Source organism: Antedon mediterranea, chromosome 10, assembly GCF_964355755.1.
Source record: "Antedon mediterranea chromosome 10, ecAntMedi1.1, whole genome shotgun sequence".
Lineage (NCBI taxonomy): Eukaryota > Metazoa > Echinodermata > Crinoidea > Comatulida > Antedonidae > Antedon > Antedon mediterranea.
In genome coordinates, this window is record NC_092679.1 from 6,235,994 (window position 1) to 6,251,247 (window position 15,254).

Consider the following 15,254-nt stretch of genomic DNA (forward strand, 5'->3'; position numbering starts at 1 on the left):
AATTTCGTAAAGGTGCTACGATTGCTAAGACGGATATTCTGAGAATTGAGTACATGGTCCATAGAGGGCAACGACAGTTGCAAATGTTGAAATCGAGTTCTATTGACCAGTTTGGGACGTTTGTTAAGGACAGATAAATTGATCACCAGGGGTTTGGTGTTGTTAATATGTATGCGAAGAGGAATCATGAATAGTAGAGTGTCGTGAATGGATGGATGTAGATAGCCATTGTACAAAAATAAGCCATGCCAAGAAAACATGTCAGACTATTGAATTTTAATGTTCAGATATATTTTCTATAACAGTATAGTATCACAGTTAGCATCATAATTTGGTTTGAATTTTAAAATAATAATCTTTTCTACCTCAATTAATATAAATTATCTAAGCAACAGAACAATATTATTTGTTTTTTTTTATGCTGTACACTTGTTTATAAAGTTGGCATTCTATTGGCAGTCAGTATCTCTATCCAATAGCCATCAGGATCTTGAATAAACGCCAACCCTTTCATTTTACCTATGTAAAGAAAAACAAAGATTGTAAAGCATCTGTGAGAATGTCGGACATTAAATTAAGTGCTACTGATATGAAAGTGACATTTACCTATAGAAAATACTAATTTAGACATATGGTTGACTGTGCTGACAGCCACAACGGTACAGATAAAGGGAAAAAAATGTTATAAACTTATACTTATACCATCATTAGGCTTCTTGATAAATTTGACCCCAAGTTCTTCAAATCGTTTACAAGCAACATCTACATCAGGGACGGAAAGTCCAATGTGCCCTGTCCAATAAAAAGATAAAAATTAGTTTTAATAGAAAGGTTTCATAGTTGCAGGCAATAATTAACAAGTTGAACCAATATAAATTCACTTACCAAAACCTTTTGGCTCAGTATTACCATTGTGATAACCTTTGAACTCTGGGTCAGATTCAGTTCCATAATTACTAAAAAATAAAATAACATTTGAATACACCACAAAAATAAACAATCCTATTGAAAAATAGGATACATTTTCTTCAGTCTGCATACAACAAATTAATTAGTATAAACATTTAAATTCATGGTACATGGATTGTGAGTTTGCAAGTAGGGGTCGTGTAAGCGATAGATGGGTCTCAATACGATACTCACTATGTTAGTTCAATCGTACCCTTCTGAAGAAAACACCACTTTGTTCTTTCTGCAATATCAACTGGAATATCCTCGGCTTTACAGTAGCCCATAAAATATAGTGAAAATGTCATACTTGGATAGTCAAGAGTGTGAAGTAACCTTTAAATAAATATTGCATATTAATTAAATCAAGACTCTTGTGTGTAGCACTTTCAAAACTTGCTAAAAAGTTTTCACACTTCTCTACTTTTTAAACTAATTTTTATACTTTGTGTATTAACTTACAGTAGTGCAGGGAGGTATAAAAAACCTTTTTATACCAGGGAGGTTATAAAAATAACTTCTTTTATAGTATAAAGTATATAAATAGTATACCTCCCCTGGTTTTTTGTTAACTGTGTTTACCGTACCGCATTCCTAAAACTCTTGTGTAGAAATCTAGAGATACTTTCGGATCTTTTATTCTGTACATCGTTTGTTGCATTATAAAATCCTGGCAAGATTAAAAAAAGTGTATATTATTTATTAATAACTTTTCTGGCTGTTTACTTTATCGTTTTGATTTAGCTTTTCGCTTTTTATTTTTGTATCTCCATTGAGATCCAGCCACTGATACCCACAGCATTGTCATTTTTTTCAGTAATTTGCCTTTGGATTTATTTATTAATAATTAATATATTCATGTATGCCATATAAAATTAGAAATTGGCTACATTACGGCTGCCGGTTTATATACCAAAATTCATTGTTCTCATCTTCGCGATTATAATCTAAATTTATCACGCTGCTGCTCTAGCCCGCTACGTCCCATTAGGACTACTCAATCAGAAGCTAAAGCAAGCAGCAGTTATAGTTCTAAGGACAGACAGTTTTGTGAAAATGGAAACTCCACTATGATTTATTGATTCCAGCTGCTACAGTAGACCCAAAAAAAAACGTCTGGGAAAGAGTCTATTAGGACATGTCATGCTAAAATTACAAATCCCTAAGCATTTCTGGTATATTCACTGTCAGATATTCATTGAATTATTATCGAAACAGTCCATTAAAGTTTATGTTTGTAATAGGATACTTCACAATTGAAATATCTAGGGTGATGAAGTGACCCCCAGATTTGACCTTAGCAATAAAATTGACTAAAGTGACAGAAATTGAGTATTCACTTCTGTAACAAAAAAGTAATATTTATTCACATATAAAAAAAGAAAAGAAACCCAAAACCCATTGTCTGACAGACAATTTAAGTATTTGTTGCTTTAAATTACATTTTTTTCAGGTAAAATAACTATTATGTGACAATAAAATTACACATTCAAAAATATTTGAAATAAAAAATATTTTTCAATAAGCGAGCAGCGTTTTTTGTAAGAAATATTTCTTGTTGTACTATATTTTAGAGGGATCATTTTTTGTTCATTGCCATATGTAGGAACATGATAATTATTATTTGTCCTTGGTGGCACTCCATACCCGACGACGGTGACACACTTCTGATGAACTGTGTGTCATGTCGAGCATGTCGTCGGCGGTCAGCTTCTCCTCCTCGTCGTCAAATGGCAAGCTAAAAGCCTAGGCCTAGCTAGGATTGGAGTTTTAGAATTTGCAGTCGCAAGAACTAGACTAGCCTGGCCTAGCTAGGCTAGTGTGAAACTTCCTACCTGTGTGCTTTCGTCGGGAGTGGCACATGCATTCTCTATCTCGCTCTTCGACAAACCTGACATTTTTGTGTTTTTTTTCTTATTTTTACAAAACTGAAACCAAAATAATTTTTTATACTGATGTTTACATTAATATGAAACGCCAAAACAGTCACAAAAAAGTACAGGAATAAGCCCGATTGACCAGTTTTAATATTTATATTCTGCTGTATTCTAGTACAGTAGTAGGTGTAAAGTAGCGCATCCCCTCCCTCGAACCCCCCCCCCCCCCCCACACCCGACACACACGTTACACGAACCGGACCCCTAAACCCTTTTCCCACCCCCCAACCCTCCAAACTGCAGCAATAATAATAATTAATATACTGTAATTTTGTTTATGGATAGTGCGCCCCCTGTAGTTTTTTTAATTTGAGGTGGTACGGTACGTGTAGATAGAGGGTCGAGACTAGACGGTCAACTTACATCGTATTTGATTGGATGATTTTCCTTTCATGAAACATGATCAACCAATAAGAAGCATTACATTATTTAAGTACAATTTATTATAATTACATCGACTGAAAACCGATGCTTAAAAAGTGTACAAACAAAGTGAAAAAATGTACGAATAAGTTACAAGACAGTTACAAATAGTGATTAAGAACATAGTAATTAAATTCGGCAATACTTTTGGTAGGTTTTGGGATCTAACTTTTGTGGCACTACGTATAAAAACATATTATTTAGGCTAGGCCTAGGCCTCCAGAGTAGGAATACCAATATAATAGAAGGCCAAGCTGACACTCTGACACTGCAGCAGGGGCCGGGCTCACTGTCTGTGTGGTGGATGGTAGATACACACATAGGCCTAGATAGAGAGGCACTTCTCTAGCTGTTTATAGCCTTAGACTGGTCATGGCCTAGGCCTATATTATGTATGGCATATGCCCGGTAACACTAACGGTCACAGTGCATTTCGGCCGCCAATCATTTCGGCCGCCGGTTATGGAACGCCCAAATTCATGAAACTCCAAAAAGGACAAAATATGGCATGATCATTTCGGCCGCCAGGTATGGCGCGCCAAATTGAAATAGCCAGAAATAAATCATTAACTGTACAGTATTACAGTGAAAAAAAATAACTTTATTAAGTCTATGGAACGCCACAGAGAACTATGGTCATTTAAACTAGAGATCAGTAATTGTGCAATGGGCTAAATACATTTTGTTTTTGCCGTAGGCATAGATTTAAAGTTATATTAGTTACAGTATTTTACCGTCTGAATATTTTGGTCAAAATGAATATTAATTTAATGTTTATTTTTTTATTTATTTTTAAGTCCCGAAGATGCGTGTGCTTTGTAAAAATGTGTTTCTTTTACTATATGAATCAAGTCAAGTGTTTTTGACTGGCACATAAAAAAAACTTCAGCATCACCTCCTTCTTATTAAAAAAATATCATTAATATTCACTGTAGTTAGTGATGGCAATGTGCACGCTATAATATCGCTGCTGTTTCTGGAATTGAAGACCGCCGATTCGGCTTAATAATACAGTATTTAGTAAAATATTAACATTTTAACACACATTGCGTGTCATACATATTCAAGAATAATTACAATTCTGGCGGCCGAAATTAACAATACATATTTTGTCCTTTTTGGCGTTTCATGAATTTGGCAATTCCATAACCGGCGGCCGAAATGACTGGCGGCCGAAATGATCAGACACCACACTAACAGCCTGGCCCCTGCCTGTCTGTTTAGGGTTTTATGATATAAAATGAATCAAGCAAGTGAAGTAGCCTACTACACTAGGCCTACAATTACATGCTATTGTATTGTAAATATGTGTTTATTAAACTATTGCTTCTAGTATACAGTAGACCCCAGTTAATATTGTCAAATAACTGAATAAATGTGTATGAAAAAAAATTGAATTTAGGCCTAACCTAGTTAGTACTGTAATAATAGTAGGCCTATTATGTAACTATATTAATAATTATTTTAATTACAGATTTGTTTTAATTAATAAAAAGGAAACCACAAGTATACAACAACATGATTGATGAATTTGAAGAAATTTATAGACAAAGCCCGTCAGCAAAGGTAAATTAGTAATTAGTAATTTATTACAATCATTTTTATTAGCCCATTCATAAATTTCTAGAGCTAGGCCTATCTATATAAGAATAACTATTACTCTAGATGGCAAATGGTTTCAGTCGCAGAATTGTTGCTACCTACCAATTTGTAATTGCCAGTGTAGATTACTGTAACTTGTCACAGTTAATTGTTATTTATATTATAAAGCAAAAATCAGTTTTATCATTATTGATTATTGATCATTTTAAAATTTCAGATTCTTGAACAATCAGGTTTGTTCGCAAACAAATCAATGAATGCTTTATCCTCACCAAGGATTGTTTATCGACCAAGTCAGTCACTGTTGGAATTCAATCGACCAACAGTGCTGTTGAATAAGCTTACGCCTTCAGCATGGAAAAGAAAGTCAATGTTATCACCAAAAGACAGCATGGATGAGGTTAAGGAATTTAGATCTCCATGTAGCACAGTGTTGCAAAGTGACGGAATGAACAGAACGACAGGTTCTATGATCTCAAATCACAGAACAAAAAAAATAATAGAAAACGTAAAACTGAATAAGACAACGTCAGAAGTGGTTGCAGAGCGAATGGAAAATAATTCAAGGAGATTTTTTAACAGAACGGAGACACATCATGGAGAGCAAGAAGTGAAAAGGAGAAAGTCTTGTGAAAGCAACGATGGTACAAGCTTTGTGGTGTCACAATCTGGTGGAAGAGATGCACACTGTAAAAATGTTTTACTAAGTATGTCTTGGAATGAAGAACGATATTTGATGGCAGAAGCTTTGTCACCTGACTTGATAGAGCAAGTAAAGCCAAAGAGTGTGGAATTAAGTGAGAAATGTAAACTGCGTAAATTTTTAGTAAATCACAAAACAAAAAGAAACCCTTCAACAACAAAAGATAACTTGAATGTAACTAAGCAAAGTGGCGTAATTACACCCGTGTCTAGCCAAGGTGAATCGGACAGCATTCATGGCAGTGACGGCTTTGAAGGCCTCGTTAAAAATTTGTTTGAGATGAACGGGTATACAACATGTGAAGATAACACTAAGGGAATACCGGATGAAGTGAAATCCCCACAGCACACAATACGTAAGAAACGGTCAACTGAAGGTAATTACACTAAAATCCATCTCTACTTCTTCTAAATATGTTTACCAGCCCTTAATTAATAATAGATAACTACTTTATCAAAAGAAATATTTGTATGTATAAAAAGTTAAATCAATTGTAAAGCTCTGTCTACACTATCAAACTTTATGTGACAAAAAATATAAATAATATGAACATGATGATGTCATATCACTTACCATATTTAAGCACATCATATTTTTTTGTTAAAACAGTGTGATAGTGTAGACAGAGCTTTAGTTGAGATTGAATTGACTTCAAGTTGTTTTTTTTTTCTAATCAGTGGTTGTTGAAACGAGGAAAACTATAAATAATAGGACAGTTAATAGTGCAACTGATGCAGTGTGTCAAACAGTCTGTGGCACTAAAGCTCAAGTTTTACAGAAGGTACTTTTATTATTATTTACACCTCCCCTCCCTATGTAGATTACATGGCATTCATACTGTAATCGGTGCAGTGCATAGTGCACATTAAGGTCGTGAGGTGGTTTCCTGATTAATCGTATGATCAAAACGGTAGGGTAAAAATGTACATTGTAAGATGGTAATAGTTTTCTAAATTACTTTGTTGACGTGTACATAAAGTGAAACATAAATAGAATAATAAAAATTGTTAGTAAACAATTTTTAAAATAAAAATAAGGAAGAAAAGCAAAGAGATTATGAAGCGCAAGTATTGTAAGGTTAGAATACTAAAAAATTTAGGCGATCTTGTCAAAGGTCAATCGCCTTTAGCCTGCCACGTTTTGATATTCAATATTGAACTTGACCTGACATGGTTAATTTAAGTCAATTTATAATAATTTATTTTATATCTCTGGAATTACTAGCCTGGATGTGCCCATACAGTAGTAAATTTATTGTCAAGCTGGTCACTATATGAAACTGAATCAGGAGCTATGTTTGAGTCTAACTAATTGAATAGGTTGATAATATTTAAAAAATTTTTATATTTTAGGTCAGCACTAAACCACCAATTGAGTTAAGAAATTGGAGCCTGCGGACTGTACAGCACAAAGGCCTTTATGTAGAGGGTCATCGAACGTAAGTTCTAAATACAAACACAACTAAGGATTAACAGACAGCATTTACAGGTATCTGAGATGCTATAATTAGTTATTTTCTCTCTGTGTTTATAGTGGAGATCCTAAAGGTGAATTCTGGCATAGTTCTGCTATTGTCAAGAGGGTCACAGCAAAACAACTGGAAACAGGATCGGGATCTATTTATAAACTGATTGGAAGGATAGATGCTTTAATGACTGAAGAGTATGGTAAGCTGACATACAATCTGTGTTCTTCTCTTCTCTTTGACACTAATAGTAATAATAATATAATGTATGTTTAAACATTGTGGCAAATTGTAATAGGTAATTGTCATATGTTAAGTTACTGTCTGAAAACAAAAGCCCACTATTACCTAGTTAACCTGTTTTCGCTGTGCCATGATGATTTGTTGACATTGATTCTTTTCCGTGGAGAACCTATAATGAAGACATTATCATCCCTTTTGCATTTCATTCATATAATTGTTTTGTTGTTATCATTTTCTTATCTTTCCTAGGGTTTTCTAAATCATTGGTAAAGAAATTCCAAAATGGGTTTCCAAAGAATTGGAAAGAGTTGATCCAAGCTGAACAAGAATCTAAAAGGTACTTCCATATTTCAATCTTGTACTTGTATGTTTCAATCTCATACTTGTATGTTTCAATCTCATACTTGTATTTTTCAATCTTGTACTTGTATGTTTCAATCTTGTACTTGTATGTTTCAATCTGGTACTTGTATGTTTCAATCTCGTACTTGTATGTTTCAATCTCATACTTGTATGTTTCAATCTTGTACTTATATGTTTCAATCTTGTACTTGTATGTTTCAATCTTGTACTTGTATGTTTCAATCTTGTACTTGTATGTTTCAATCTTGTACTTGTATGTTTCAATCTTGTACTTGTATGTTTCAATCTTGTACTTGTATGTTTCAATCTAGTACTTGTATGTTTCAATCTTGTACTTGTATGTTTCAATCTCGTACTTGTATGTTTCAATCTAGTACTTATATGTTTCAATCTTGTACTTATGTTTCAATATTGTACTTATGTTTCAATCTTGTACTTATATAATGTTTCAATCTTGTACTTAGATACCTGTAATGTTTCAATCTTGTACTTATATAATGTTCCAATCTCGTACTTATATAATGTTTCAATCTTGCTTTTAAAATTCATACTATATTTTTATGTAATCATAATTTATGTATTGCATTTTCAATTCTTATATAATCATTGAACTTTTAATTCTTATGTGTAAAATCATAATCATTGTATTTTCAATTTATTAAATAAAGATGCATTAGAAATATGTTTTTCAATGTTATAGTGGATAGATATCTAAACACATGCATGAGTATGACCATTCCAATAACTTATACAATGCAGTTTTAGATACATTACCGTATAATAATTAACATATGTTACGCAATACATGTAAATATATTTTGAGTGCAAATGCACCTGAGGTCTCTGACTCACAAAAGTACTACTGTACTGTAAATAAAAATATATCCGATATCATTTTGTTGGTTCTATCACTAATTTTATAATTTCAGTGATAGTTTGGCAGATGAAACCACACCAGTAGTACCTAAACATCATGGGAAAAAATCTAAAAAACCTGCAAATTCAGAAACACCTGTGTCTACAAAACCACTTGCAAAGTCAAAAACACTTGTAAAGTCAAAAACACCTGCAAATTCAAAAGCATCTGCGAATTTAAAAACACCATCTTCAATGGATGTGACACCTGTAAACAATGGAAGAAGAAAAACATCATCATCATGTGAGTTTTTATTCATAGATAAACTATTGTATAAGAGTAAAGTTGTGTGTTGCTGGTGTGTGGTTACCAAATATAATATACATATATATCCTGTTTAAAGCTCTGTCTACACTATCACTAACTAGTTTGACAAAAAAAGTGGGATGTGCCCAAATATGGTAGTGATAGGACATCATTGTGTCCATATATGGGCACATCACATAAAGTTTGATAGTGTAGACAGATCTTTACCTGCTGGTGATTAAAGGTAGATTGGCTGGCTGATTTAACCCATTGCCTAAAATACAGAATATTTTTTCTTAAAGCAAAACCATCTCCATTAACATCCAACGAACTTTCATGCTCAAGCAGAGGTCGTCTTATCAAGCCACCACTTGCATACTGGGCAGGTCAAAGGTTACGTAACCTCTCTGTCGATCTGGTTGAAATCATACCAGGAACGTCCAACCTTCTTGGCAGTACAGATTCACCAACTTCATTAGGAATTCATGAAACGATTCAACACAGTCAGGTAGGAGCATTATTTAGTCTTGAAAACTTACCTGAATGAAATAAAATTTCCAACAAATCTAGTCCTCAATAAAGAGAAACACCCTCTAAAGTTAATAGAATTGGCCAAAGCCAAACACTAATGCACCTACTTCATCAGGAATTCATAAAACCGTTGGTACACTATAGTAAAAGCATTTTTTAGTCTTGAAACCATATCTGAATGAAATAAAATGGTACTATATCTATAATGAAAAACACCCTCCAAAGATAATAGAGTTGACCAAAGCCAAACACTGAGACATTGTCAGCTTTTTATAAGGGCAGTTAAGTCACTTTGTTTTTAAAACAATTCTAATTTGCAACAAAATGGTTTTTATTTAGAGAGATATCAGAATGCGCAAAAGGATGCCGAGCAAAGCAATAAAAACCAAAAAAGTAAAGAAAGAATTTCCTGACACAGATAGTGATGCAAAGGAAATAAGTGGGGTAGAGGAAAATAATGTATTGGACAGCAAATCTAGAAGTAAAAACTCAAAAGAAATAAATGTAGTACAAGTTGAAGAGAATTCTAGCAAAGAAATTCTGTCCAAAGATACTAGTACAGAGAGTGATGCCATTTCTAAACTTCAGTCACATCAACTAAACCGTAGCTCAAGCAAATTGATAATTATAAGTTCGGAAACTGAGGATGAAAAGACAAATGAATCTAAGATTGAGCCTGTAAGGCAAGCCATTCTGGAGAGAAAACCAACGAGTATCCAGAAGAACAATAAAATGATGACTCCCACCAGCTTAGAAAGGAGATTACGGAGGTCGAGTCGCGTAAATGGTAAAGTCAACAAGAAACAGGATTCTGTGAAAGGTCCAACGTATATTGACCATTCAAAAAACAGCCTGATGATTAGTGACCAAGATGCAGACGATGAAGAAAGTGACCGTGACCAAATAAAGAAAACAAAAAGTACGAAAGACGTCGTAGTCTCTTTTGGAAGCGCCCTTGGTCAAACGAAGAGCACTCTTGGAAGTGACCTTGGCCAAATGAAGAGCACTCTTAGAAGTGACCTTGGCCAAATGAAGAGCACTTTTGGAAGTGACCTTGGCCAAAAAAAGAGCACACAAACTAAGGAGCACACTGTAGTCTCTTTTAAGTTACCAAAGAATGGAAGCAATGCTGTTGCAAATGCTACCTGTAAACCAAAAAATGATAAGCAATTGTCGATTGAAGAATGCAATGAAGTATGGCAAGCCAAAGAAATAAAAGAGCTTCATAAGTAAGTTATGTTTTTTATAGTTTAGTTTACTATTTTGTTGTTGTAATTTATTTTTATTTGAAACTGTTTGCAAGGCTTCTAGTTTTCCAACTGTATTTTATGGCTTATATATTTGTAGAGCAGTCACAACCGTAGATCCTAGCTCTTTGAGATTTTGGGATAAGATTGCCGAAATAGTATCAACAAAGACTGCAGCTGAGTGCCAGACTAAATACCAAGCATGTACAGAACGTCGAAAGGTTACTAGACAAACCACCGCAAATAAAAATAACAATGGTAAGGCAGATATCATACTACTGTACTTTGAATCGTTTTTTTATAGTCTTTTGGTCAATAGTTTTTTTTACTCTAATATTGACCACCATGGGTTACTATTAGAGTAGTGGCTTATTATTATAGATTGACCTACCGTATAAGGTGGGTTACTATTAGAAGGTGGGTGGGGGGGGGGGGGGGTGTTACTATTAGAAGATTTACGATATATGCTATTTTGTACGTCCTTTCTGAGGTATTTCATTACAATTGTATACCATCTAACACATCACACTACTGTATGTAAAAGACATATTAGCTGTATTATTATTTTTTTTTAAGAGCCTGTAAAATTGACAGCTACAGTTGGTACCATGAAACGGAAGAGACAACTTCGACATATTTTAGAGCAGCACGATGAAGGTTATGAAGATGATCTGTTTCATATGTTGGGTAATCCATCATCGAAGAAGCCAAAGGTAACACCAGAATTTTTTTTATTTGTAACAATCGACACAAACGTTCCATATCCATGTATTTTTCATTTCATTATAAAGAATTTCATAGCACTGATGATGTTTTTCTGCATAACAACGAAACATGTTTGCAAAACTTTTATTTTACTTTTATTATGCTAGTGGAAGCTCGGCAACACATTATTCACGACATAACTTTAAACACATCCGTGGTCAATCATGGACTTACAAAAGTTGGAAAAGCTAAAGAAAAAAATCCGTAAAAGCAGCAGCTGATATAAACTACTAAAAAATTGCAAAGCATTCGGCGTTTTTCGAATATTTATAAAGAATTTTTTGTTGAAAATAGTCATTTCTTAGTCATTGGAATAATTGTTTCTAGATCCCGAATGACGTGATAACAGATGAGGATGAAGTTGAAAACTCTGAAAACATCCAGACGCCCGCTGTTCGTCCAATGATGACCAGGATTCCAAAATCTTCTCAAAAAACACCACAGTCGATGCTACTCAGTCCTGGATTATTCCATTCTGTTGATAGGTAAGTTTTAGTATTTTTACTACAGTCAACTCTCCCAATACCGGACACCTTTGGGCCGGCCAAATAAGTCTGGTTTTCCGGAAAGTCTGGTATTCGGAATGTGTTTTTAATGGTAAATATAAATTTGGGACCTTTTGGTCCTCAAAAAAAGTCTGGTATTGGGAGAGTTTCTGGTTTTCAGAGAGTCCGGTATTGGGAGTATCTGTATATTACTTGTGTTAATACTATCATAACAATTCTAGCCTTTTTAAAGCCATTAGGTCTTTTTTGTTGTATATAGTTGCATTATAGTATTACAAATATTATTTGTTTCTACTAAATTATTAGTACAGTGGTATCCCTCCTCTCGAACACTTCTATTAAGGGGACACATTCCTGTGAAACAAACTCGGGTCAATATAGGTTTTAATGCTACAGCCAACCACTATTCAAGGGACACCCCTACACTTATCTTAGTGTTGTTCTGTACAGTATATTTACTTCATTCTTAATGAGTAGTAAACATTGGTTTGTTTTTTAGGCAAAAGATAGATCCGTATATTTATCGTTTGAAAGGAAAAGGAAGACGTGGTATGCGACCAACAAAAGTTGCGGTAAGAACTTGAATCATTATTTTGACACTACAAAAACCTAAGGCCGTTTCAAGTGTTAAAACATATATTTTCCCATCAGTTTCATAAAAAAAATAAAACTATAACTGTATCACTTTGCACAAAAATTGTTGGTCTGTGTTTAGATTCAATTTATTAAATCATTCATACATATAGTACAATGATAATTTGGCAGAAAAACAAAAACAAAACAATACACACATAATATTTACATTCATGATCAACATGGAACTTAACTGATCAAGCAATTTAAAAAAAAGACCAAGTGACTTATCGTTGGAACTTGTTGTGTAGTCTAAAAGCGCTAGGCAAGAATGAAAATTTATGTCTATTTGTTTCAATTGGAATTGTTGTTAATCTTCCCTGGTAACTATTAACTTATTGTTTAAGATCACATTGAGAATGTTTTACTCTATGTTTGTTTATTTCATTATTTTATATGCAATTTGTCTTTTTCGTTTCAGAAGGAACCCAAAAAACAAGACAGCAAATCATTTCAATCATTATTGAATGGCCATACAGAGAACATCTTTGATGTCGTAGAAGTTTCAGATATTGACTCAGAAGAGGAAGAAGATCATTATTGGTCAGATGAGGACTTTCAATGATTATGAAATTTTACAAGCCCAACAAGTCACTCTGGACTAGCTTGACAAGTCACTCTGGTTTTTATTATAATTTTAACAATTTAACAGTTTTTTTTTACTCTAGACTAGAAGTTTTTCATTATGATTGTTATCATACAGTGTTAATTCTCCTTTTATAGAAACTTAAACAAACACAATCTGAATACGAAATTATCATATTTGTAGTAAATCTGATAAAAATCCATAAGTAATGGTTCATGTAATGAATTGGTTATCCAACAAAGTATATATTACACTGAATTGTTTACTATTATGTCTTTGTGATACCATATAATATGTACACATTTACAAATAATGTATATGAAAGCACTAACTAAAGTATATACTGTATGATAGATGTTTGATTTGAGGGGAAGGCATTTGTACACTATATCAAGAAGTGATAAAATAAAGTAAAAATTCTATCAAAATGCTTGGTTAATGTAGATCATGGAAAGCAATGAATTTTAATACAAATCTGGTTACTATTCATAAATTGGCATGTTCTAGGCTGTAGCGAGAGGTGAAAATTGAAAATTTCAGACGAGGCTACCTCATGCTGGCTACGGCCCTGATGCGCAGACGCACGTAATGTGTTCTGGGCATGTTACCTCAATATATATACATATTTTAAAATGTCGATATTTGGCCTGTATAAGATGTTGTATGATCATATACAGTTTTTTCCAAAAATTGCCAATTTTCGACCCTTTTATTTTTCGACATAAATGGTTTCTATGGCACAATAAGATGTTGTATGATCATATACAGCAATATTATCGCATAAAAATTGAATTTTAAAAACTTGATATTTTGACCATTTTTCGAAAAAATCCCTTACTATATATAGTACAGGGATTTTTTCCAAAAATTACCGATTTTCGACTCTTTTATTTTTCGACATAAATGCTTTCTATGGCACAATAAGATGTTGTATGATCATATACAGCAATATTATCGCATAAAAATTGAATTTTTAAAATTGATATTTTGGCCATTTTTCGAACAAATTCCCTTACAGGGATTTTTTCAAAAAATTTCCAATTTTCGATCCTTTTATTTTTCGACATAAATGCTTTCTATGGCACTATAAGATGTTGTATGATCATATACAGCAATATTATCGCATAAAAATTGAATTTTAAAAACGTGATGTTTTGGCCATTTTTCGAAAAAAATCCCTTACTATAGTACAGGGATTTTTTCAAAAGATTGCCTGGCAATTTTCGATCCTTTTATTTTTCGACATAAATGGTTTCTATGGCACTATAAGATGTTGTATGATCATATACAGCAATATTATCGAATAAAAATTGAATTTTAATAACTTTATATTTTGGCCATTTTTAAAAAAAAATCCCTTACTATAGTACAGGGATTTTTTCAAAAAATGGGCAATTTTCGACCCTTTAATTTTCGACATAAATGCTTTCTATGCCACTATAAGATGTTGTATGATCATATACAGCAATATTATCGCATAAAAATTGAATTTTAATAACTTTATATTTTGGCCATTTTTGGAAAAAAATCCCTTACTATAGTACAGGGATTTTTTCCAAAAAAATGGGCAATTTTCGACCCTTTTATTTTTCGACATAAATGCTTTCTATGGCACTATAAGATGTTGTATGATCATATACAGCGATATTATCGAATAAAAATTGAATTTTAAAAACATGCTATTTTGGCCATTTTTCGAAAAAAAATTCCTTACTATATACAGAGATTTATTAAAAAATTGCCAATTTTCGATCCTTTTATTTTTCGACATAAATGGTTTCTATGGCACTATAAGATGTTGTATGATCATATACAGCAATATTATCGCATAAAAATTGAATTTTAAAAACGTGATATTTTGGCAATTTTTCGAAAAAAAATTACTTACTATAGTAGAGGGATTTTTTCAAAAAATGGGCAATTTTCGACCCTTTTAATTTTCGACATAAATGCTTTTTATGACACTATAATAGCAATATTATCGCATTGGAATTTTTAAAACTTGATATTTTGACCATAAATGTGGCACAATAAGATGTTGTATGATCATATACAGCAATATTATCGCATACATATTGAACTTTTAAAATTGATATTTTGGACATTTTTCGAACAAATTCCCTTACTATAGTACAGGGAT

The 15,254-nt window shown here is 32.9% G+C and overlaps 2 protein-coding genes across 2 annotated transcripts; one reads left to right on the top strand and one right to left on the bottom strand.

The window, feature by feature from the left end:
• Nucleotides 1–286: 286 nt before the first annotated feature.
• Nucleotides 287–3,003, bottom strand: LOC140060095 (lactoylglutathione lyase-like). The gene is made up of 6 exons (XM_072106164.1): nt 2,784–3,003; nt 1,536–1,618; nt 1,144–1,284; nt 886–956; nt 703–792; nt 287–519 (listed from the first exon to the last, which is right to left on the bottom strand). The coding sequence occupies exons 1-6, from the start codon at nt 2,844–2,846 to the stop codon at nt 434–436; spliced, it is 534 nt and encodes a 177-aa protein (XP_071962265.1). The 5' UTR covers nt 2,847–3,003; the 3' UTR covers nt 287–433.
• Nucleotides 3,004–3,331: 328 nt separating this feature from the next.
• LOC140060746 (uncharacterized) lies at nt 3,332–13,506 on the top strand. Its single transcript, XM_072107082.1, has 15 exons — nt 3,332–3,458; nt 4,783–4,874; nt 5,128–5,989; nt 6,291–6,394; nt 6,966–7,051; nt 7,147–7,280; nt 7,571–7,658; nt 8,614–8,843; nt 9,149–9,354; nt 9,717–10,606; nt 10,725–10,882; nt 11,201–11,337; nt 11,717–11,874; nt 12,395–12,467; nt 12,950–13,506. Exons 2-15 carry the CDS (start codon nt 4,827–4,829, stop codon nt 13,091–13,093), a joined length of 3,318 nt encoding a protein of 1,105 aa, XP_071963183.1. The 5' UTR covers nt 3,332–3,458; nt 4,783–4,826; the 3' UTR covers nt 13,094–13,506.
• The last annotated feature ends 1,748 nt before the right edge of the window (nt 13,507–15,254 follow it).

Bases quoted from the DNA above. Each gene is read 5' to 3' on its own strand.
- LOC140060095 (XM_072106164.1), bottom strand. From the start codon at position 2,846: ATGTCAGGTTTGTCGAAGAGCGAGATAGAGAATGCATGTGCCACTCCC. The intron at 793-885 runs GTAAGTGAATTT...TTTATTGGACAG, and splicing joins TACTGAGCCAAAAGGTTTTG to GGCACATTGGACTTTCCGTC. The intron at 520-702 runs GTATAAGTATAA...TTCTTTACATAG, and splicing joins TATCAAGAAGCCTAATGATG to GTAAAATGAAAGGGTTGGCG.
- LOC140060746 (XM_072107082.1), top strand. From the start codon at position 4,827: ATGATTGATGAATTTGAAGAAATTTATAGACAAAGCCCGTCAGCAAAG. The intron at 10,607-10,724 runs GTAAGTTATGTT...ATATATTTGTAG, and splicing joins GAAATAAAAGAGCTTCATAA to AGCAGTCACAACCGTAGATC. The intron at 11,338-11,716 runs GTAACACCAGAA...AATTGTTTCTAG, and splicing joins CATCATCGAAGAAGCCAAAG to ATCCCGAATGACGTGATAAC.